The 24,914-nt window shown below is 36.3% G+C and overlaps 1 protein-coding gene across 3 annotated transcripts in view; it reads left to right on the top strand.

Annotated features, from left to right (window-relative positions):
- WDR7 (WD repeat domain 7) overlaps positions 1-24,914 on the top strand; it is a 271,518-nt gene that overhangs the window by 61,834 nt on the left and 184,770 nt on the right. For 2 of the 3 annotated variants that reach the window (XM_081150201.1, XM_081150202.1), the window contains exons 15-19: positions 9,934-10,703; positions 12,016-12,104; positions 19,839-19,937; positions 22,434-22,552; positions 24,419-24,542. In XM_081150201.1, the coding sequence (XP_081006327.1) occupies positions 9,934-10,703; positions 12,016-12,104; positions 19,839-19,937; positions 22,434-22,552; positions 24,419-24,542 (1,201 nt within the window). The remainder of the gene's footprint in view (positions 1-9,933; positions 10,704-12,015; positions 12,105-19,838; positions 19,938-22,433; positions 22,553-24,418; positions 24,543-24,914) is intronic. The other variant, XM_081150203.1, reaches the window with a different exon arrangement.

Here is a 24,914-nt window from a genome sequence, read left to right as displayed (position 1 = left end):
ATTTTGGGCTGGATAATTGTTTTCCTGGGGGCTGTCCTGTGCACTGTTGCATGTTTAGTGGCATCCCTGGTCTTTACCCAGTAGATATCATTAGCACCCTCTCCCAGTTGAGACTAACAAAGATATCTCCAAACATTGCCAAATGTTCCTTGAGGCTGGGGGGAACCTCACCCTTGGCTGAGAGCCACTGGTCTCTATCAGACTGAGCTCCTCAAAGGACCATATGATATTCCTCCTTGTATTTCCAGTGCCCTGCATCAAGTGTTCAGTGAGTCAGTGTGAATGACCTGGAATGTGAGGGCTGATTTGTGTGGAGCGGGCTCATTCTTCCCCTCACCTCCCCCTCACCTCATCTCTAGAATCTCTGCAGCACTAGTGCTGAGAACCTCTTGAATTAAAATGTCAGGCAGTTACGGGGGGACCCCAACTTCCTCTTATATCCTAGCTATTGACCCTAACTACTGACTAATGCTGTGTGATATGTGCGACTGGCTGACTTACCTCTTAGCTTCCATTTGTTTTTAGCTTTAAAGTGGAGGTAATAAGGTTGTAATGAAGTTAAATGGGTAACGTGTTTGAAAATATTGATCACAATAGGTAGTCAGCACTCACTAGTTTAATAGTCTTGATCGGCTGATTCAGTCATTCGTTCAGCGCCTGTTGAGCGCGTACTGTAAGGGAGGCCTGAGCTGCGCGGGTTGGAGAGAGCGTTCATCACGCCCGCACCCAGCACCCGGAGCTCCCGCCCGGTTAGGGAAGCGTGTGCGGCTCCCTGCGCCGAGCTCCTTACTGCTGAAGGTAAGCGCTCAGTGGGAGGGAGCCTGAAGGAGATGAGTGACCTGAAGAGTCGTTGGGGAGGCTTTTCTAAAGACACTCGTTTGTTGTGGAGGCTTAACATCAGGAAGAAAAGTGGGGAGAACATGCCAGCACAGCTACCATGTGCGGGTGGGCAGGGGAAGGCGAGTGGGCAGAGGACAGTGGTGAGAAGCGGCTGCGCCAGGGTGGCGAGGGGCAGGAGGAGGAGACACAGGTCAGGGCCCACTCGCGTGACATCTCTGAGGTCAGAGCTCGCTCGCCCGCCACAGTGACCCAACGTTGGTCAGAGCAGTTTTCTTTCCACCGTTTCATTTTGGCTTTATTCTTACCTTGCTGTCACCAAGGTGGCTTCAGAGAATCTCCTCTCATTTCCGTTGCTCACTGTCAGTGTGCTAAAGGTTTTGGCATACCCAGGAGTGTAGGTTATAATAGGAGTGCTTTTCTTTTTTTAACAGTTTCTGTACTTCAGTTGGTTTAAACTGTATTCCCATGTGTTTTTAATGTATTCGTCTGAGATAAAATGAGCTGGGTTTTATTATCTGTTTTACCAGGGAAAGGAATACTGATTGTGTTATCTGTTAGCAGTTTATAACATCTCTCTGAAGTAGGTAGTCTTTTCTTTATTTGGAAGAGAGATGAATCGATGCTGGGGAGGTGAACTGATGCATAGAAAGGTCTAACAGAAGAGGAGGGTGCCCCCGCCTCCTGGGCTCTTGGTCTTGTTACTTTGATAACTTGGCCCTTTGGGAAGAATTGCAAGGCAATCTCTTTTGTGTTTCCATGTGAAAACCTAATATATTAATCTCCTAATCTTTTAATATGTTAATGCCATTTGGATATTATTATTATTCAAACATTATTATCAGGTAAGACATGGCCTGTAGAAATATCTTTAGAAGACATTTTCTTTATTAAAGGCATGATCTAAGCATTTATATTAAATACTTATTATATACTTTTGAGTAATTTACATTTTATTTGTTATATGAAATAAATTATAGTACAGTATCAAATATCAACATTAAAATCCCTCAATAGGTTAACTATTTTTTATGCTTATTAGTAAGTATACTAGTTAATGAAAACACATGGAAGGAAGTGAAATAACATTAATTCTGATTATACTGTCATTAATACATAATCATTAAATCTTGTCCTATTCAAAACCAAATATTTAAGATAAGTAAGTTGTCAAATTCCAGCATAATGGACTCTGAGAAAGAACTCATCTCAGTTATCCTAACCATTCACGCATTAAGTAACAGCAATAGAACAGCAGAGGGCACCAAGTACCCATTTCAGTCACATGTTTTCTCCATTTAGTATTTGTTTCCCCCTGCACCTCCCACCTCTGTCTCTTCCTCTTTCCCTTTCTTCCTTTTGCCTAGTACTTAAAGTCATTAAAATTAAAACCATATTTTAAAAATAGTAGATGGTGGGGGTTTTTCCCTCAACTAATTTTTTAGAAAAATTTAGAAGTACACTAAGACATCAATGTGTTATTTGTTGAACCTTTTGCATTTAACATTATGCATCAGAATTTCAGTTCTTTTAATGGCCTTTATTCAATAAAATATCCTATTCATAATCAGGAGTAAAATTGTTTATTAATTTTTCCTACTAAAATATTCTTAGGTAATAAACCAGTTTTTTATATCATATTTAGCAAATTAAAAATTATTTAAATCATGCATTATAAATATGATACCTACATAATTCTTTTGTAAAATATTATATTAATATTTTTAAATACATTTTTTTCTTGTATTCTGTTTTAGCATTCAGTATTGATATTTATAGAAGAGTGTGTGTGTGTGAGTGTGTGTGTTAGATATATAACATTTCCTAGTCTTATTCTTAGTATCCTTGATCTCTGGTTCCAAAGCAGATTTGATTTTTAAAATTTTTTTCTGTAAGTATCCACATTTCTGCTTTGTACTTTAACATCAAAATCTGCTGATGTTTAATGCGCACTGGCATACATCAACTCTGTGTTTAGGTAGAAATCTAAACCATTTCATGTTGTATTTATAGATTGGACTTAGTGCTCTTTCAGGAAAAATACTAAATTATTTTACTAACTTGAAAAGAGTCTCAAAAACTATGGTGTTAAAAAATGATTCAGAAATAAGTAAGCTTTTAAGTCAGACCATTGATGTGAATTGGTGCAAGAGTAAATTACTGCCAATGTTTTAAATCTCTCTAAGTCATTGGATAAAATGAAATACACTTAAAATATCATTAAACATAGGTTTTAGGGGACAGACCTATTGGTATTTCAGCAGATGCGATTTAACACAGCCTATATTCAGTTCTGTACTAATGATAAATGTTATAATAAGATGCATTAACATTTTCTCCTCTGTAGATTGTAAGTTTTTTTGTTGCTGGGGGCTGCTGTTTATAGTGTGTATGTGTGTGCTGAAAACTACCCATGCTTGAATAAGGAGTAATCTCATGATTGTCATTCTATCATTTTCCTTGGGTTTTCACTTGAGACAATTTTACCTGGCACTGTTAATGTTATTGCCACAGGTTCACTTTTAGTGATGAGCAAGCAGCCCAATAATTTGTTCCTATTGTTGCATTTCTGTTATATTTTAAGTTAGGTTCCTAATACAGTATTTGAAATGGCTAAATCTCTATTTTCCCCTATATAAAGAACATAAAGTTATAATAGGTTTAGTATTTACAATGAAAATGTAAAATATATGTCTTACTAGCTTTCTAAGTAACTGTATGTGTGTGTGTGTGTGTGTGTGTGTTGGCTGCAAAATGGCACCGGTGTTAGAACAGTGGAGTCAGACCAGACCTTGCTTCGGCAACCTCAATACTTGAGTTCTGGCTAAGAAAGAATTCAGAGTCAAGACTCAAACTATAAGAGAAAGTTTCTTTAGAAAGTCAGAGGTAGAAGAAGTGAGCCACAGAAGGAATGAGCTTAGGAAACAAGTTACAGAGGCAAACGAAGGACCCTTAGAGCTTAGGAGAAAGAGAGATGCAAGGAAAACCCTCCTGGGGCAAGAGTGTAAGGGAAAGGTGTGGGCATGCTTCACAGAGGCACACTGGGTCCTCCTGTTGAAGGTGTTTATCTGGAGGTCTCGGGAGCGTCCCAGTAGAGTATTCATCAGCTTTCCAGGTATGTCCTTTCAGGGTCCTGGTCTCTATCCATTGGTTAGCACCAGGGCAGGGAGTCATTAGTCAACACAGCTGGTCCTGATGTCAGCCATGGCGTGGCTTGTCTGGTTTTGCTGCTTTTCTGGGTCTGAAGCTAGATGTATTTGATGTGGGTCAGAATCTCATTGCCCTAGGGGCTTAATGCTTAAGGGCTAGTTCCCTGGCCACTCTTGTCCCCCGTCTAAGGGGTTCTAATCCGCATGTCTAGCAACAAGCCAGGGGAGGAGAGGGTCTGAACCACATGACCATCAATATGCCAGGGGAGGAAGGGCTACCCTGGTGTGGAGGTCCTTGTTTTCACACTTTTGCCCGTTGCTAGGCACCCAGGGTTTTTCACCCTGGTGACCTTCAGTACTTGACATAGCATCCTTGCTCTGCTCATGTCTGTCTAACTGCCTGCCATATTTGTATTTTGCATTTACCATTGAGTTTTACCAGTAAATTGAGACCATTTCATATATATATACACCTTATGATTTTGCTTTTCTTGTTGGCCTTTTCCCAGTAAGTTTTAAAATTATTGCTGTAAATACAAAGGCTTTATTTTCTCCCAAGCATCCTGCATATAATAGGCACTCCACAAATATTTGTCGAGGTGAATTTAATCTTTCTCCCTGATAATGAAAAAGTGAGTTTGTGAGCACACATTTCAGCTGTTCTTAATAAAGGTGGCAGAGCAGGATGCTAACATTGCTGGCAAAGAATTCCCAGGCTCACATAGCCTGTGTTTGAAATTGTTAAGAATATACGGCGATTTGAGTGAGTTGCTTTGCTCTAGACGTGTATATCTTACGATTAAGCCAAGGTTCCTGTGGAGTTTGACAAATGTTTTGATTCATGTTCCTTTAGCTACTCTTAGTGTAACGTATTAGAATATCAAACACGTTGGTGATCAACCCTGCCATCCCCATGCATGTAGCTGAAATCTTACCCTCACAGCTTTGCTGGATATATACGGTATGTAATGAGACTGTATTTGTTAAGTTGGTGAAGTCCATTGTCAGGCATTACAAGTCCTATGCAGGCTGCAGCGACGTCAGGAATACGGTCCATCCACAGGACGTGGAGATGAGTCATTTTCTCCCCTTCTCCTCCTTTCCTGTAGTCTCCCCCATTCTCTTCTCTTCTGCTTTTATTGTTGTGCTTTTTCCTTTTTTTTTTTTACCCTCTTTCTGACTGTGGGTTGCTGTTAGTGCAGCTTTTGCTGTAGTGACACAATCAGCAGCAGGGTATGAGCGGTGTGATAAGGAGTCACACAGTCACATCCAGATAGCATGGTGCTAGACACCAGATAGCCTTTCAGTTGCCCAAGCACATGGGCTGTCTGTTGGCACACCTCCCACCAGAGACAGAAATCTGGGCAGATCTGAGGGTGCTGAAAGGGGCACATATGTGGTTGACATCAGAGGAGAGCGCTTGAAAGTCGACCTCGTGTCCTCTCTCCTGCCTTCTTTTTTCTTCAAGCCACTGGCTGCTTCAGTAGTTTCTTTACCAAACATGTTTGATTATATGTTCTTTGGTCTCTCTTTCTCCAAAAACAGCTTTGTCGATCTTTCCTGGAAAGACAAGTATCTGCTAAAGTACTCAAGGCTCTTTTTTTATCTAATATTGTTATTACCTATTCCCTCATACCTAGTGTCACATCTGTCTACCTAGTATTGATATAGGGTGATAGTTTACCTTTTGCTGTGACGTAACCAACCCTGATGCCTCGCTTAATGCGTGCACCATAGCAGCAGTTTAGTATGTGGTAGCTATCATTATTAATCACAATTTTCACATCAATAATGTTATATTGGATATAATATTGTTATTATAAATATATAATTTTATCTATCATTCGGTCAAATTAGTGTCAGTAGGTACAAAGTATTAAGTATAATATCTGACATTACATATGCAATGTTTGAAAAAGCAATTTTAAAGCACAATGCTGTGAGAAATAAAAGGGTAATGTACACATTCTTCCATCTATCCCGTCTTCTACGTTTTCAATATCCTTGCATGCTTTTATCTTCCCTCATCTGGATGGCTTCTGTTTCTTCCCAATTCATATTCAAGACTCTGATATTGCTTCTTTTCAGCCAACATTGCTGGTGGATAAACATTTATAAAATTAAATTTGATCATGTTAGTCACCTCATCAAAGTCTTTAGACAGTAGGTCTCAAACTTTGCAGCATAGAGTCATCTGGGGTAAGCATTAGGTTCTGACCCATCCCAGAGATGAAGATCCAGGTCAGCTGCCAGGCCCAGGAACCTTTGTTTTAAGAAGCACCTCTGATGATTCAGAGAGGAGCTCCGCTTTAGTGGCCCTGAGCCTGCGGGGGAGCCTGACGCTCTGTGTGGGCGGCCTTCGCGCTCCCCACGCACCATCCGCAGCATTCATCGCGGTCACATAGGGTTTCATGAGCACCCGTCCTGTAATGTTCCTGCCTTCACCCTTTTCACATCCGCACCCTGTCTGCCAGGAGCACCCTTTTGTGGCACAAGTTACCCCTTCCGTGAGGCTCTCTCTGGTCGGCCAAAGTGGAGCTGGCACTTTGCCATGTGTCCTTTATCTTATCTTGCTAGTCCCCTTTATTTATAGCACCATTCATACCACATTGTAGTAACTTCTTTACATGTCTCTATTTAACTGTTAGTTCTGAGTTCCATGACTAGAAAAACCTTCTTATTTATCTTTGTATCCCCAGTGTCTTGCACAAACATAGGTGAATACATTATGAGTGAATTCAATATAGGAATGAAATTCAGGAAGTCTTGACTTTTTTTAACTTTGTGTTTTATGTATTGTAAGTTTATCCATTACTTATATACCTAAGGTTCTTTAGGCATTGTATGGAAATAGTATTTATTTTCTACCTTCCTTTAAACATCATTGAATTCAGAGCAGAGACTTATACAAAGGAGGCAGAATTAGTGACAATTCTGGAAATAATTCTTGGAAGAGCAGTCACTTGAGATACTTCTTGAAGGATGGGTAGAAGTATGACGTGAGTGGCAGTAGGGAGATTGAGAAAGGAGCATCATGCTGTTCTAGGGGATGCAAAGGTACAAATGCCTGCAACTGCCTGGTTTGGAAATTGGTGGAATTTGGTTGCAGTAGAAGATATAGGGGTTGTGGTTAGGGATAAATTTGGAGGAGTACGCAGCAGTATATTTTGGAGGATGTTTTATGCCTTGCAAAGAAGTCTTTGCTTTGTAAAATTTTTAGCCTTGGGTTATAAAATGCAATTGAAACCTTGTAAACTAGAAAGAAACACAGATGGAAGGAGAATTGAGAAAGAAAAGACATTAGTTAAGGGGATTTTGTTGTAATTTTATGATAGAAGAATTGATTAACAATTAAAAACACTTTTATAAAGATTTTTTATAATCTTTGTTCATTCTGCCAAGTACTCTGATAGACTTAGGGTTGCACAAGATGAGTAAGGCATAGCTGGTACCCATACAGTACATGAAAATGTAAATAACATAAATTAACTAATCATGTAAATATGGCCAAGACATACAAATTCATGATGTATAGTAGACATAAAATGTTATTGGGGCTGGATTCATTGTGGACCAACTTTCATTGGGAGAATTAGGGTCTTGATGGAAGAGAAGGGACTGGAGTAGAGCCAAGAAGAATATTTTGGGTAAAAGAATAAATAAAAGAGCTTATGGGTGAGGAACTATGGTTGTGGTGCTAGAGCTTGTTTGTTAAAGCTGGAAAAGTATTTGGTATCGAACTGTAATGGGTCTGAATGTTGTGCTGAAGAATTTTCCATTTTATCCTAGAGCTTTACTTTCTAATTATGAAAATAATATATATTGATTATGTATAATAAATATGAAGAAAATGAAAATCTTTTTAAATTTCATTACAAAACGTAATTAATACTAATGCTTTCATCTATTTCTTTCCAGTGTTTCTCACCATGTTCATATATGTACTTAAGCATTAAATAAATGAAATCAGAACCACACTCTGCGTGTGTGTGTGTGCACACATGTGTAATTTTTATCTCACTTAAAATTGGACTGTTGGCATTTTGCCATGTGGTTAAATGTGCCCAGAAAGTATGATTTGTAGTGATTGCAATGCTTATTTTATTATATGGTTATGCTTAAACTGTTTACGTCTTTTCTTATTGTTAGATTATATAAGGTGTTTTCAATTTAAAATAATGAATACTGTCTCACTGAACATCTTTGTACATAAATTCTTGTCTGCATTTCTGACTATTTAGGGTGGGGTTCTAGAAATAAATGTAGTGGATCAAACAATCTTAAGGGCTCACAATATATTTTGCCAAATTACTCGGCCAAAAGGCTGCTATTTAAAGTCAGGCCTATCGTATGTGGCTTCGACTTTCATTGTACTCTGGGCTGAGTATTTTTTAGTGTATACTGTTTGCTGATTTTGTAAATGGTATCTTACGGTTATTTTAACCTTTATTCCTTGACAACTAGTTTGAGCAGGTTTTTCCCTAAATTTATAGACTATTTATGTTTCTTTTATTGTGAATTGTTCTTGACATTTATGGATTTTCTCCTTTTATTTTCCTTATTGGTTTTAATTAATAGTTATGTAGATTATAACTTCATCACTCCTATTTCTGGCACATTTTATTCCAATTTCTTAGTTGCCTTTGTTTTTATAGTAGTGAATTTTAAGTTTAACTATGTTTGGAAAATTTGTTTTTACCTTGAGATCACATATAGTCACTTATATTTTGATTTCATTTTTAATAATTTCATACTTTCTATTTCTCTTAATAACCCATGATAAAGGCAGTTCTTTGGCAGAAGAGTGACTTGATTAGATTTGTGTTTCAGAAAGAAGTCTGTGGCTCTGTGGATGTTGGGTGGGAGTAAGGAGAGACTAGGGACAGTGAAACCTGTTTAGGGGAGAGATGATAGGTCTGAATGTGGTGACAGTGAAAGAGGGGATAGAATAGAAGAGGAATGATTCTCAACTGATGATATGACAGGTACAGCAGGTTTAGTGGGAAGGTGGAGATTAGGACATATGAAATATAAGCTACTGGGGACATCTAAATACAAGTGTTGGAAATATAGGATTGAACCTTCAGGAGACTGGTGTGGCTGATTGTGGGATTTAGGGAGCCGCCTACGTATGGGTGGCAGTTCTGTTGCGGGAGGAAGAAGGCGTTTTCAGCAGCTGGCTGGGGAGGGTCAGAATTAGACGGCTCACCAGGAAGGTGTTCCCTGGGAATTTAGAAGAGGTGGCTTTTAATGCTTTTCATTTATATGTTGCCTGTCTGTCTTTCACCAAAAACAATGTCAGATACTGCAAAGAGTTTAAGAAGGAGAGAGATTGAAAAGTTTTCTTTGGATTAGTCTGCTACTTTCTAAGTTTGGCTGAAAGGGGCAGTGGACAGAGAGAAATATATAGAAGAGGGCGCATGGTCAAAGGTTAAGACTGTTTTGTAGAATCTAAGTAGACTTGAACATGTTTTCTGTTGAGGGCAAGGAATCTATGAACAGGGAGAGATGGAGGGTGAAGTAGAAAAAGAGGGATTTGATGGTGCAGCAACTTAAAAGTATGAGAGGCTGTGACAAATGCATTACTCTCTCAGGTGGGACAGCAGTTCATTCTCAGAGACCGAATTTACATATGAGTTACTGAAACAAATTTTAATATGTTCTATGAGTAAAAAGACTCCTGGCTTCAATAATAAACTTTTACTTTCTCCTTTCTTTAAAATGAATCTATTTTATAATTATTTCAGCCTAAAGTTCTGATTATATAAGTTCATATCCTTTGCATGATGCTGATTGGCAGAGTTAGTGAGTTACTTTTAATGAGACAGGTACTTAAAGAGAGAGCTTAATAAATGTTTAAATTCCTTTGACCATTTATTGTTCATCAATGAATGTATGAAATTAAACACTTTTAATGATAACCATCTTTTAAAAATATTTATTGCAGGGAAACTTACCTAAATATTCCCATAACTCCCTGATGGTTCAAGCAATAAAGACGAACCTGACTGACCCGGACATACACGTGCTTTTCTTCGATGTGGAAGCGCTGATTATTCAGCTCCTGACTGAAGAAGCCTCTAGGCCGAGCACCGCGCTTATTTCCCCAGAGAACCTGCAGAAAGCATCTGGCAGGTCAGACAAAGGGGGCTCTTTTCTGACTGGAAAACGAGCAGCCGTTCTCTTCCAACAAGTGAAAGAAACTATCAAAGAGAACATAAAGGAGCACCTCCTAGACGATGACGAGGAGGGCGAGGAGACGATGAGGCAGAGGAGGGAAGAAAGCGACCCTGAGTACCGCGCCAGCAAAGCGAAGCCGCTGACCCTCCTAGAATATAACTTAACTATGGACACCGCCAAGCTGTTCATGTCCTGCCTGCATGCCTGGGGCTTGAATGAAGTCCTGGATGAAGTCTGTCTCGATCGCCTTGGAATGCTGAAACCCCACTGCCCAGTGTCGTTCGGTCTCTTATCGAGAGGAGGGCATATGTCACTGATGCTTCCCGGTTATAATCGGGCTGCCTGTAAACTGTCACACGGGAAAGCAGAAGAAGAAAGGAAGCTTCCAGCAACTGAGGGAGTAGGAAAGGGCACTTACGGAGTGTCTCGGGCCGTCACCACTCAGCATCTCCTGTCCGTCATCTCTTTGGCAAATACCTTAATGAGTATGACCAATGCAACTTTTATTGGTGATCATATGAAGAAAGGCCCTACCAGGTGTGACCATGAGAGCTTGATTTCACTCTTATGTTTCAAAAGAGAGAAACCTGTTTTATTTTTGTCACTGTTTATCGCCTTTTTTTTTTTTTTAGTTCTACCCTCCTTAGCATTTTTGTGTCATCTCAGTGTTTCCCCCTTTAAATTTTAAAACATAATATGCATGATTTAAAACATGATAAAAATAAATAGTTGTATCTATACTCAGACATACTATTTTTTAAGAATTTGGAATGAGGGAGTAGGTTACAGTTCAGCTTTAATAAATGAATTATAGACTAGCATTTCAGCAAATATAATCTTAGAATTGTATCTACTTAAAGTTCGAACCAACATTTAATTCAAAATGTATATTTGGTTAAATGCTTCTCTTCATTGTGACCCATATATAATGAAGAATACATGTTGGGTGATTGTTTTTAGAACACTGTGAAAAGTAGAGTCAGAATTTTTCAGTGGAAAAAGAGAAAACAACTTTTTTAAGTGCAAGAGAGTACTGTTTTACTATTTCTAGAAGGCTTAACCTGAATTACTATTTCCTGTCTCCCAGAAGTCACAAGGGCTACTTTTTAAACTGTGGTTTTATTATACTGTAGTGCAAGTTGGCCATATTAAGATTTTTTTTTTTGAGTCTAACAAATGCTTAAGTAGCACTTATCTTGTGTCTGGCTCTGTTGTAAGTACTTTATAGATACTCTCTCAATAAGGCTTTTAACCCTATAAGGTAGGTACTTTTATTATATTTTGTTACAGATAAGAAAATGAGACACAGAAAGGTAACGTGTCCAAGGTCACACAGTAAGTAGTAAGTGGTAGAGCCAGAATTCAAAATGCGACAGTGCCTCTAGTGTGGGAGATTTCTTAATGCCGTATTACCTTTTTCAGATTTTAGGGCTGAATTCTTTTAAACTCAATGTATTGTTCCATAAATTCATTTAGACCAATGATATAGGATGGGCTGTAATCTCAGCGTGCTAATATTGAACAAAGAAGTACTAATTATATTTATCTGTCAGTTATAGTATGTTACAGTGATCATAAATATTTCTTAAACTGGAATAAAACATAAATTGTAGATTTGAAATTCTTACTTGCTATTTGCTAATTATTTATCATATTAAAATTTGAAATGGAAAATATTAACAGGTACAAAACAAACAAAAAATTCCCATCTTCTTGGAGCAATAAATTGAAAATGTCTGTATGTGTTGCTTTTGTAATTCATTTGGAATTAGAAATTGTAATATTTTAAATGGTTCTGGAAATATGAAAATATGAATACATATACACATGTATTTTCTTCTTTTTAAAGGCCACCTAGACCAAGCACCCCAGACCTTTCTAAGGCACGGGGTTCCCCTCCAACTTCCAGAAATATTGTGCAAGGACAAATTAAACAAGGTAAAATTAAATCTTATTAAGTAATTGACATGACATCTCAGCTCTAGCAACTGAGGAGGCACTGCTAATGTATAATCATAACATTTTGTTTGTCTCAGATTGTTAAAAGAGAGAAAAGTTGTTATATTCCAGATGTAAATGTAGATAATTAAGATGTCAGTTAAAAATAAATCAGATTTATTTAGAAGTTGATAAATGAGCATATTTCACATAATTTTATTGTACTGCCTTTGGCCCAATTTTTATGCATTAGGGGCACCTTAACTTGACACACTAGTGCCTTAATTGTATCTTGAGCTTAAAAGTTATACCTATTGTTTAACTACATTTAGAAACCTTTAAATTCATATTTCCATACTCTAGCTCTTCTACCATTTGCCTGTAGTTCATGCATTGTAACCACAAGCAGAAATCCTTTCTTTTCATTTAAATCATTAGATTTTAACTTTTGTCTATAGCTTTGTTTTTCATTAGGGGATAGAAAAGAAAGGTTGAGTTTCTCTTTATTATCTTTTATACTCATTTTAAGGCTGATAAATGAGCTCACCAGAGAGTTGGGGGTGGGGAGGGTCACTTCCACTTAGAGAGCTTTCCTTCCAGCTGACAGTCGTGACTCACAGAATGTGGTAGAGGTGAAGCAGTAAGCAAGGGACAAAGGATGAAGGCTCTGCCTGTAAATGATGGCATTTTAGGGTATTCTTTTTTGCTTAGGGTTTTTTTTTAGATTTAAAATTATACAATTTTAAGGTTTTAAAGAACCAGTGGGTAGTTCTACAAGATTTGCTAGGTAAACAGTAGGCCTCCAACTTCATAGCTACAGTTTTCCCCATCTCTGGCACATCTTCTCTCTTTTAGCTGATTATTTGGTATGTATTTTCATCTCCTTACGTGGTAGCTTGATTTCCAGTTTTAGGCACTGTCTGTTGGCTTCTCATTATGCAAGACAAGCTCTCACAATCTCCTCACCACTCCCATCCTTCATTCCAGCTCCATGTGGTTGGTCACCCCTCTCCTTTATCAGTTGTTGCATTAAACTTATATAATCACTTTATAGTTTATATTAACTTAAATGAAAGTTAATATTTTTGGTTATATAACTTTTTTTTATACTTGTATACTATATGTGAAATGTAATATAGATGCAGAAAAATGCACAAAACAGATCTGTAGCTCAGTGATTTTTACAAGCCAACCGCTTTTGTAACCATGTCCTTGAATAAACAGCATGGCCAGAGCTCCAGAAGCCGCCTGCGATGTTCCCTCCCAGCCATACCTTCCCCTTCCAAAGGCAGCCATCCTGACTTTCAGGACTCACTTTCTTTTTTTTGTAGCTGTGCCCCCTAGGTTTAAATCCCTAAACACTGCAGTTTAGCCTTGCCCATGTTTTGAATGTTTTGTGAATTCAGTCAGTCATAGAGGATGTATTCTTTTGTGTTTGGCTTCTCTTGAGAGATTTATCAATATTGTTGCATTAGACTGTGGCTTCATTTTCATTGTTTGTTTTTATTGCTCATAGTACTCTGTTGAATGAATACACCACAGTTTATTCATCCATTCATCCTGTCAGTAGACATTTGCATTATTTACAGTGTTTGGTTTTCGTAAATAATTCTGCTATGAACATTCTTGTATTTGAATCTTACTGCACATTATAAGCATTTCTGTTGTGTATGTGTAACTCAAAGTGGAATTTCTGCATATATTTATCTTCAGCTTTAGCAGATGATGTTAACATGTTTCATGTATTTTGCTTTTTTATTTTTCTTCTGGGTGCATTCTGGCCAGAAGTAGAAATTCTTCCCTTTTCACATTTAAAATGTTTTGAATATACTATTACCTTTTAAAGTAAAATTTCTTTATGTTGTCTAGTTTTAACATTTTTAGAGCATTATCTCAGAGAGAAATGGAAATAGGCCCACATAGGTATGAGACATGTTTAAAGTAGATAGTGTGATCAGGACACAACCAGCACCTTTTAGCTCTAGATCTAAATTCATTGAAAATACCTTTCAGATTATACAGCACATATTAGTGGCATGGCATGCTCCCTGGTATTTAGTTAGTTTAAAGCTTCATTTAAAATCTGTTCTTGTTAAGATACTATTTGTTGTCACGATCATTATCTTCGTTATCATTCTTTGCAGTCGATATTTCTTCTTGGATTACAACCTCCCCCCCCCCCCCCCCCGTAATTATAGCAGATACAGCCATGCAGTACGATCTGTGACACTGTCATGATGCGCTATATACTTGACCACCATCACGGTATTGAGTTTGTTCACCTGCTCAGGTGTGAGGACTTTCAAGTGGGAATGCTTTATTGTTGCTCCTTTAGAAAGCATCGAGTTTTGAAGCGGTGAAGAAGACACTGAAAATTGAGTCTTTTTCTAAAGCATTTACTTAAAGCAGTGGATTTAGGAATTTCCATTTAGAACAGCACAGGTGCTTGTCTTTAAAGTAGATGAAGGTCAGCGATCTGTCCCGAGTTACAGAGTAAAACTCTAGGGTGGCATCATGAAACCCACTTTCTATTTGAATGTCGAAATGAAAAGATGGCATAATTATCTCTTTTACAATTTTTTAAAGCATTTTTTTCTCCAAATAACTCTTTTGGGGATGATAGAGAGAGTAGTGTCATTTACATTCTCTCAAGTAGTTTATATGCATCTCGTAGATAACACACGAGCATAAATAACCAACTTAGGGTAAGAAGCTGTAAGAGATACAGACAAAAGCTCTGAGTTCCCTGACCGCACGTCAGCAGTTAGAGGATTACATATGCTCAGCTCCTACTCTGACTCCTCTTACCTCGGCTTTCTTTGGAACCTTTTTCCTCTTATGTTTCTTTTCCTGACTCCCACTGCTACGCATGTGGATTCACAAACCATTTTCCAAGTTGGGCTGGAAACGTGGATATGCTCCTTTCGATAAACTGTCACTTATAGGTTGGCCAGTCCTTGTTCAGCTGCAGTCTATGTGGAATAAAGACTTTAGCTGGGAATTAGACCTTTGATAGACATTTGGGTCAGAGAATAAAGAAGATATAGATAGTGTAGCTAACACACCTCCTCATAATCAATATCAGGATATTTTATTGGAAAATAATTTCTTCCAAGTTTATTTTGTCTAACTAATAGTTTGTTTATTAATTCATTGCTTGCCAGTAATTAAAACTTGCTGACAGTCATGTACTTTTTTGGTAGAGACAGTTTTTATTTATTAGATACTTGATTTTGTAGTGTGTAAAGCATCTCACTCGAGAAAGTAGTCAGAGATGTCAAACAACTAAATTTTTGTTTTTGGTCAACTAGTCCTAAATTTGCCCAAAGCTTTAGGCTTTTTCACATTCTGACATATGTTCTTCTCTTGATCAATTCCGTAATCTCATGGCATAGGTCTTTGGTCTGTGTCTCTGTTGCTTATGTTGATTGTGACTACATCTTTGTTAGTTGTTGCACCTTTACTCAGTAATAGATATGGAAACAAGTCTAAGCAATTTAAAGGTTTAATGTTATGTTACATTATTTTCAATTTTATTTTTCAGAAATGGATTCAACTTAAGTTGTCTAAACTTAGAAGTAAGCAGTAGTCATTGTTAAATTGTCTTAGGAATCACTAAGATAAATTAACCAATAGTTTCTAACCATTCACTTACAAGGTCTAGAGCAAAACCCTTAGAGTACAATATATCAGGTCAATGGATCGACCTGAAAACACCTTAAAATTTCGTTTGAACTTAAGTGCCTTTTCTTTTTTTAAAAACATGGCTTACAACTTTGGTCTTTTTTGAAACTCAAAGGACAAGGACATTTCTTCATTTTTTTTTCATTTATAACGAGTGCTTGGAACAGTGGCTGATAGATACATAGAAGGCGCTCAGTAAATATTTGTTGAGTGAATGAATCTGTAGATGCCTTCTCTTTATGCTCTAGAGTCAATATGTCAGTAACTAGGTGCTTAGGCTATAAGGGCTGAAAAAAAGAAATGTCTGCCATCAAGGAGCTTATGTCTAGTAGAGGAGATCCAGAGGAGTGCAATTATGATGTATTTTAATTGGTTGGTTACTTGTTTGCTTTTCCTACCAGATTTTGAGTACCTGAGGGCAGCATCTTTGTCTCATCTTTGTGAGTTTTTATATGCTTAGCCCAATACCAGACACATAGTAGGCACTTATTAAGTGTTAATCAAATGTCCAAGTAGAAAAATTTAATAGCCTTCATATGTTTAATTCAAGTTAGTGTTTATGTTATAATTTTATGTTTTTCTCCCCATGGTTCTTGGGTTTTGGCCTTAGCTTATTTATTTATTTTGGATTCTAGTAATTCTGTGGCTGGAGTTATATATAGGCTAAGGTAAAATTATCATTACATCTGAACTTTTTCCAATTCTTATATAATCCAGTGGTGATCTAGAGGTTGTTATAAAGCATTACAAAAGTAGTTTCATATTTTGCCTTGGTATCTGTCTGTCTGTCAGAAGGCCATCTTGGGCTGCTAAATTCGTTCCACTTTATGGTAGGTCCGTACCCTTTCTAGTGTCTGAGCTTTGTACTCCCTACTGCCCTTAGATATTTGTGCTCTTCTCTACAGTGCTTTAATAATATCCTTTTTTCCTTAGAATATTTGATTCATGCTTTATCCTCATGCTTTATGTTTATTTAAAAGATAGCTGGAATGCCCACGCACCTAAGACATAAGAGCGTAGCATGAAGGGAGTTTATAAGCAACCAGAAGTTGCTGAGCCCCGCTTTGGCTGGCAGACCGGGCGCCGGCTGCCTCCTCCTCTGCCCTCGCCTCGGAGCTTCGCCATGGCCATAGGACAGTCTAGAGAAAGTGATTCGCCAGTAAATGATTTTATTCAGTTTTTAGTGGTAAGCTTTGATACGCTTACTTCTTTAAGCACAGCCTTTAATTTTCTGTGCTTTCTAGATTTTCTTCTTTTCCTTCTGAAAAAATATATTAAAGGGGCTGTTTGTGTTCAGTACCAGGAGGCTCAGGAGATTTAGACCAATGTCTTGAGAGTACTTGCTACCTAAAATACGTTAAAATTCTGTCCTGTATATATAATGGAGTTTAAAATCAGATTTCAAATGAAGGCTGAAATAGACCTGTTGAGAAACAGAAAACCAAGGTAATTGCTTTGTTGAGTACTTATGAACATGCCGTGTAACAGGAGGCCAGAGCACACGTGTACATACATATGTAGTCACACAGGTTTGCTTACCTTCACTTTTCTCTTCATGTGAGAGGAAGCAGTTGAAGAGGCTCTTAGCTGCAAAATTACTTAAAAAACTTTCCTGGAATGAAATAATAGAACGTGTGTCAGTTCTGTCGCCATTTGAAGCTGCACTGAAGCGGTTTTCCCTGGTGTTTCACTAATCCTTAATGAGAGAAGCACGTTGATAGTTGACATGGCAGCTTTTCTGTCTAAAGAAATCAAGTGCTTGCTTATGTTTTATGATGTCAATCTTGGGTGTTCAGTTCTACACACAACTTCTTCAGCTGTATTATTGGTCATTAAATCTTGAGCTTTTTTATTTTGGAAGTAGTAATTTTTTTCTTATTTCTATTGCTGACTTTTCTATATCTGGAAAATGTTTTAAAAGCTCTAATTTTAAAAGCTCTAGCAGCATTAATTTTAATATTCTCAATTAATTATGAAAGTAGTTATAGTTTCTTCAGTTTCAGTTATGACAGACTGAATAAAGTATTTTTTGGTGGTAATGTAGAGTTTTTTAAAGCATAGTAAATCTGATTCCTTGGTTTCCATTATAGTTTTTTTTTCTTGATCTTTAGTGCCTACGGAATTTATTAAAGTGCAAATAGCTTTTTCTCTATGAAACGTCATTTAAACAGGACTCCAAAAATTTAATACCCAGAATCTGTTTATTTCTCATTAAAAATAAGTTACTTGTATTGAACACTATTTTATTAAGACATACTATTCTAGCAGTTTTGCCAGTAGCATTTCTAGTTTCTCTTAGACTTGTGACTTAGAGAAAACATGATCGTTTAATCCCACTACTTATTTGACCTAGGTGAAGTAATGATTATTTAGCCCTAAACTTTATTTACTTATATTGAATTTCCTCACCCTCTCATTCTAGTGTTCTTTCAGAGTTAAGGGTAAAATTAGATAGAGTTAATAATATGTTCTGGGATAATAATAATTTCTCCCTTTTTTAAAAAGTGAAATTACAGAAATGTCACAGCTGTTGGAAACCACAGAGGAACTTGCTCAACAATTTTGGGATCATGAAAACTAAAACCTGAAAATTCACTGCTCACCACCAAGGCTTACCAACTTTTTGCATGAGGAAGTGAATACTTTATAAGCTGTAATAACTGAATTTATAATTAAAAATGATTGAAAAAGTGGAAAATAAAATTATTCAATGGAATATAGAAATTTTGGAGATTTCTTTGCAAGATTACTTTGGAACATTATTAGATCTTATGAAATATGCAATTAAGAACAGTTCTATTCCTTTTATAAGCATAGCATTATAAAATAATTATAATTTTATAAGGACCTGAAACAGGTTTGTTATACTAAAAAATAACCTCCCAGATAAAACTTTTTTGTGTGCAAGATATGCTTCTTAAGGTTGATGGAGCTGGATTTTCAGTTTCGTACTCCTATACATGTACTTCTTTTAGTTCTGCTGTTTCCCTCACACGTGCCTGATTGACATAATGATGCATTCGTGTGGGAATTATGAAAAGTTGTTTTCCTGCAGCTGGCCTGTGGTTACAAAAGAACTTCACTGCATGAAAAGCAAACATATCACTCAGCAGACAATGCTTAATCTGTGCAGGAGCCCAAACCTATTGCTGTGCAGTGACAGAAGAAAGGAGAGGGATTAATTTGAAGATGCTTGTGCATGACATATGGTAATTTCTCCATAGGAAGGAAGTGCCAAATGGTGACCTCTGAATCTTAACATTGACCTCCAGTTGTAGAATGTGTGTGCCATACGGTCCTTTTGCCTTTTCATATGATAATTTAAGCTGAAACATTTATCTGGTAACATAACTTTTGTGGGGGGGGGGGTGCATTTATTTTATATGGATTATAACATTCACAATAATTACTCTTAGAATATAAAGCTTTTGTATAATAAAAAATAGTTCTTGAACTCCAAAGAATGAAGCTATGTTAGGATTCTTCTAACAAGAGTTAGGTGTAGTATATCTATTCTTTATAAATTGGCCTATTTTAAATTGAGTTTTTATAAAATGAGTGTGGAAGATTGAAGTGATCTCAGTGGATATTGGTTTGAGAGATTAAAAAATAATTTATAGGTAATATTAGAAAATTACTAGAAGAAATGTAATTGACATGAAGACCAACATAAACTTTTCATTACGTGATACATTTTAAAAATTGAGTTACATTTTCGCTAATTTTTAATATGTTAACGTTTTTCACTGTAGCCTTAGTTGTTTTAGAACTGTTTTTGTATTAGTTACTACATCATTCAACTCTAATATTAAATGTATTTTGATTTTAAGAGGAATTTGAACTACACTGTGATTGCTGTTCAATAAAATATATCATTCCCCTGCTGTAATCCTTAGTGACCATCCGTCTGATTAAAACATCGTTTTTCAGTTCTGCATTTACTATATTTTGCCAACTTTGTTTCTCATTCCTCACTAATACTGAGCTTTTTTCCAGAAACTGCTGTACCTCAATTCTCTCTTTTTTATTTCTCCTATTTTCTTCTGCAAGTTCCTGCACCTGTCATTTCCGCTCGGTCTGACGCTGATCACTCTGGCTCTGACCCCACCTCTACTCCTGCTTTCCATTCCTGTTTCTTAGTAAATGAAGGTATTCTCTCTCAACTTGCTAACAGCTTTCTTTCAATCTGTGCTTTATTCTAATTTGACGTGTTCTTTTTTATCTAATTTATACATTAATCTGCTTGATGATGTATGAGAGGTAAAGTTTCCACTTTCTAGCTTTATTTGGTAATGTTAATGATCAGGGCCAATTATAAAAATGTAATGTTACTCCTGGCTGGAGTAAACCACGTTTCCTGTAATCTAGAATACTGTTAAAGAGGTGCAGAGATGCTAACCTTTGATGTGCAGTGAGTTAAAAGGTGCACTAGTTTTCATAATGATGTTTGTTTTTCCCTGTGATCCCTGGTGTTAGAGCTATCAGTTTATTTTACGTATACCGTTACCTGTTTACCTCATGAGAGACACACTTTGCTCTCTGTACACACCGTGTGCCAGTAAGAGGGGGATATGATAGGTCCCTTAATTTCCATTCTTATTTGAAAAGTCTTCAGAATGATGATTAGCACCAGTGACTATAGACAGATAGGAAGTCACCTATTTTATCCTACTTACTATTTCTCTTTCTGGCCAAGGCAAAAATTGGTTCTTTAAATTTTAAGATGTAGTTAGGCCATCATTATTCTTGTGGAGTTACACTAGTGGGAAGTCTTTTTGGACTTCTGAAAATGTGAATGGAACCCACAAACCTTTATACCCCACTAGGATTATTTATACTGCCTGGAAGCTTAATGGAACATATCCAATATCCACTCTCTTCATTGTGGGCTCAGTCTTCACCGGTTTGTATAATGTAAAAAGGAGGAAATTTATAAAATCTCAAATGTAACCCAGAATAATGCTGATTCGTCACTAAAAAGCAATATTTCTAGTCCATTGAAATAGAAAGAGAGTTGCAATATCTGTAACATACAGAGCCCATGTTTGAAATACTACTCCTTTGAAAAGAAAACCTGGGCACTGAAAAATTTAATGCATTTTTTTCTTTGGTTTTCCTGTCAGAGACCTGTACTAAGGTTAGTATGTTAAGACTGGATTTTAGCAAAAATAATTAGGGTCATCTTTGTTAAGCTATTGTGAAATATAGAAATATTTTAATTAAAAAATAAGCTATTGACTTTGCAGAATGGTAAGAATCATCATATTAAAATTTAGCTCATAAATGCACTCCATACTTTTATGAGACATTAAAATACTTTTAAAAATTATTAGGTAGTAATTTATATTTATATATATATTTATGTGTGTATGTGTATATATATGTATATATACATATCCCTCTGTTGAAAGTAAATTATAATCTAAAAATGCATACTCATCACCTTAATTAATATAATTGTATATTTTCAGTTGAAGAGAATTTCCCTACTGACAGGATGAATCTTTAGATAGGTAGCTGGTCCTTCACTCTCACACTCTCTTTTTTTACAATCCCAATAATCATTCTGAGGTGAGGTTTTTGTTATTATTTCAGAAGACTACAGTTTAGATTACTTTAAAACATTGATTTGCTGAAATTCTATGATTAAAGATAACTCACCTTGTAATAAGGTAGTAAACAAGTGGGGTTTTTTTTGCATTCTTGATTGTTTATTTTTAAATGTTACCCCAGGAGGTAATGGTAATTATTATATATAATTTATATATATATAATTATTATATATAATTTGGGAAGAATGAGGCATTTATTGTATATATATTTTTCGGACACCTTTAAAATAGGGTTTCCATGATTATTTAAGAATGTCTGGATAGTAGTACTTTTAAATATTGTGGTGGTTTACAGTGTTGTCTTTCTTCTTCATATAATCAGGTTATGTATTGTGGATTAGAATTTTGGAAAACAACATTTATTCCCATAGAGTTAATTAAACCTAAGATTTTGTAAATTTTGGATGATGAGCCTTTTATTTTGTGGAATGTCTGAATGCATTTTCCTCTCAAAATTAGTGTATGTTACTTATTTCAACTCTGATTGTGATTAAATATCTGAGTCACTTTCTAAGAAGAGGGATCAATAAGTACCTTAATTAAAGGCCCTCTGACAGAGAAGGGGACATCTTTGTTGACTGACATGATGTAATAGATAGAGGGCCAGGCCTAAAGATGGACAGGAACCTGTCTTTGGATGTCTGTGTGAATGCCCCTTTAACTGAAAGTGGTTTCAAGTCTGTGGATATGGTGCCTATTTATTTCTATGCTTCTCATCCCTGAATATGTGTTTTATTTTAGAGGGATTTAATGTGTTTTCCATGTAGACCTCTTAAATACTTCACGCAAAAATTTATTTTTATTTGTTTTAAGACTTTGAGAGTTCTTATAAGTACCAGTTACATGGTTTAGAGATGAAATACATTTGATATAAAATTCTGTACAAAAATAGCTAGTAATAAATTGAAATAATTTGTAACAATTTAGCAGATCTGCCTTTTTCATGTTTCTGGTGTACTTACATAAATAAAAATCTTTGAATTAGAGAATGCCAAAATGTTTAACATATTTTTAATATATTACGTTTTAATAGGATGGAGCCAGCTGGCAGCTATGCATTGTGTTATGCTGCCAGATCTGCTGGGATTGGACAAATTTAGGCCGCCGCTTCTAGAGATGCTCGCTCGGAGGTGGCAGGATCGATGCTTGGAGGTAATATTGAGGTGACATGGATAGAAAACAAAAACATTAAAAAAGCACTGGACAAGTGTAAATTTAAAATAAAATGGTTAATGTTTAATTTCTTATCACCTATTTATTATGTGATAGAAAATATGGATTTATGGTTTTTTAGTTTATGTAATAAACAGTAACGTTCCTGCTTACATGTTTCTTTACTTTTTTTTTAACCAGTGAGTATTTGATAAAGAGTTTCATATATTTTATGGAACTGTTTCTTTTCTTTTTTTTAAAATATATCTTTATTGATTTCAGAGAGAGGACAGGAGGGGAGAGAGAGAGAGATAGAAACATCAATGATGAAAGTCATTGATCGAGCCCGCAACCCGGGCATGTGCCCTGACCGGGAATCAAACCCCGATCTCCTGGATCCTAGGTCGATGCTCAACTGCTGAGCCACGCCCGGCCGGGCAGGAACTGTTTCTTAAGTACTGGTTTCTATGCAGATTGTACACATGCATTCACGCACACATGCCTACACCCAGGTCCTCCCAATCACACGCTCAGGTATCATCTCACCAATCAAATTCTAAGAATAGCCATAGTCCAGTGGAAGGTACTGTGTTATAATAAAAGGAGAAGGTCTTTGGAATGGAAGAGACCTGGATTTAAATATCAGTTCTGCCAATTATTAACTTTGTGACCCTGAGCAATTTACTTAACCTGTTGGAAGCTCATTTGTAAAGTGGGGATAATAATATGTTCCTCATGGGATTGCTGTCAGGGTCAAATAAGGTGACACAAGTAAAACAGTTAGTGCAGAGTCTGACAAGTCGTAGGGGCTCAAGAAATGAGAGCTATTATTTTGTGTTAATGGACTACACTCTATTAGATATTATTTGGCATATAATATCACCAGGGACTTGGAGACTTTCCTTATTATGGCATTTCAAATCTATAGAGTTGGAGTAGTTTGCATCACTCAAGATTTTTAATTTACCAAATGTAATTAACATATTTGCTTCTTTCCTTGTCTTCTCTCAATTACAAGTGGAAATGCAGCATACTAAAATTGTCATGGTTTTGCATTGAATAATATTTGCATTCACTTCAAAAGTCAATTATAGTTAAAAACAATTTTTGTTCAAACTCATATCAGATGCTGCTGTTATCTTTTCAATTATAAATAATTAATTAATTGGTACATCACTTGACAATTGACTAGCTTATTTAAACCCATGTGTGTGGCACTTTTGCCAAAATAAAACAAAACTAAACTAAAACTGCAAAACAACAGTTGTTATAAAAGAAAGACAAGGAAGAAAAATGTAGGTAATACAATTTTGAAAACTAGTGTTCTTCTGTAGGGCTCATGCTGTTACACGAATTAGGTTTGCTTATTTGTTGAAAACAAATTGTTTAAGCATGTCTTAGGTTTGTATGTTTTTGTAAACAATACCTATTTAGTATATATATTATAAGAATTCACTAGATAAGTTCAAATTTCTTCATGCTAAAAGAGAAAACAAATTTAATAGTTCTAATGACTTTTAACAATATATATGTAGAAATTTTAAAATTGAAAATGCAAAATTAAAGTGCAAGAATGTTTTAAAAGCTTTTGGAAAATGAAAATTGAAACCCAAAGCTGATTAAATGTTCAAACACAATTCAGTCTATTAGTGTTGAAATATTTTTCGGTGAGAGCAGTAATTAAAATGTCTTTGATTTGTGGGCATCCAATTTATTCCATTTTAAGTCCTTAATTCATTGCTTGGTTAGTCGTTTTTGCCATGTAAATAAATGTGGTTTATATATTTTCATTCTGAACTTTCTGGTTATTAAACACCTCACTGGCTGATCTGCTTTTTTTCACATTGGGATCTGTGGTCTTCTCAGGTCAGAGAAGCAGCACAGGCCCTGCTTCTCGCAGAGCTGAGAAGAATTGAGCAGGTGGGACGGAAGGAAGCCATCGATGCCTGGGCTCCTTATTTACCGCAGTACATGGACCACGTCATGTCTCGTAAGAGTTCTCATACTTATCCACAAAGCTTTTCATGCTCGTTAGGAAAGCACCAAAACTCACAAATATGTTTGCTACTACCTGTCAACAAAAGTGAGTCATTCACCTTCAGGTGAAAATAAAGATCTTCAAATTCTGCTCATTCATTTTATGAAATCCCTATGGTTTGGAGTTTGGTTAGGAAACAAACAAAAAAACCCAATAGTTATATACCAAGATGCTCACTAATAGACTGACCCCTTATAAAATTAATCCCCTCCAAAATCCTACCCTATTTAACACTAGCCTCAGTTTCTGCCCATTGCATGATTATGCTTATCGTGCCAGCTTGTTACGCATTGATCTGATAAGCAAGTGCAGACACAGGCAGAT

This window comes from Miniopterus schreibersii (assembly GCF_964146895.1).
Source record: "Miniopterus schreibersii genome assembly, chromosome: 10".
In the NCBI taxonomy this organism is placed as follows: Eukaryota; Metazoa; Chordata; class Mammalia; order Chiroptera; family Miniopteridae; genus Miniopterus; species Miniopterus schreibersii.
The sequence above is the reverse complement of the archived record's forward strand: the minus strand, read 5'-3'. Positions and strand labels throughout refer to the sequence as shown.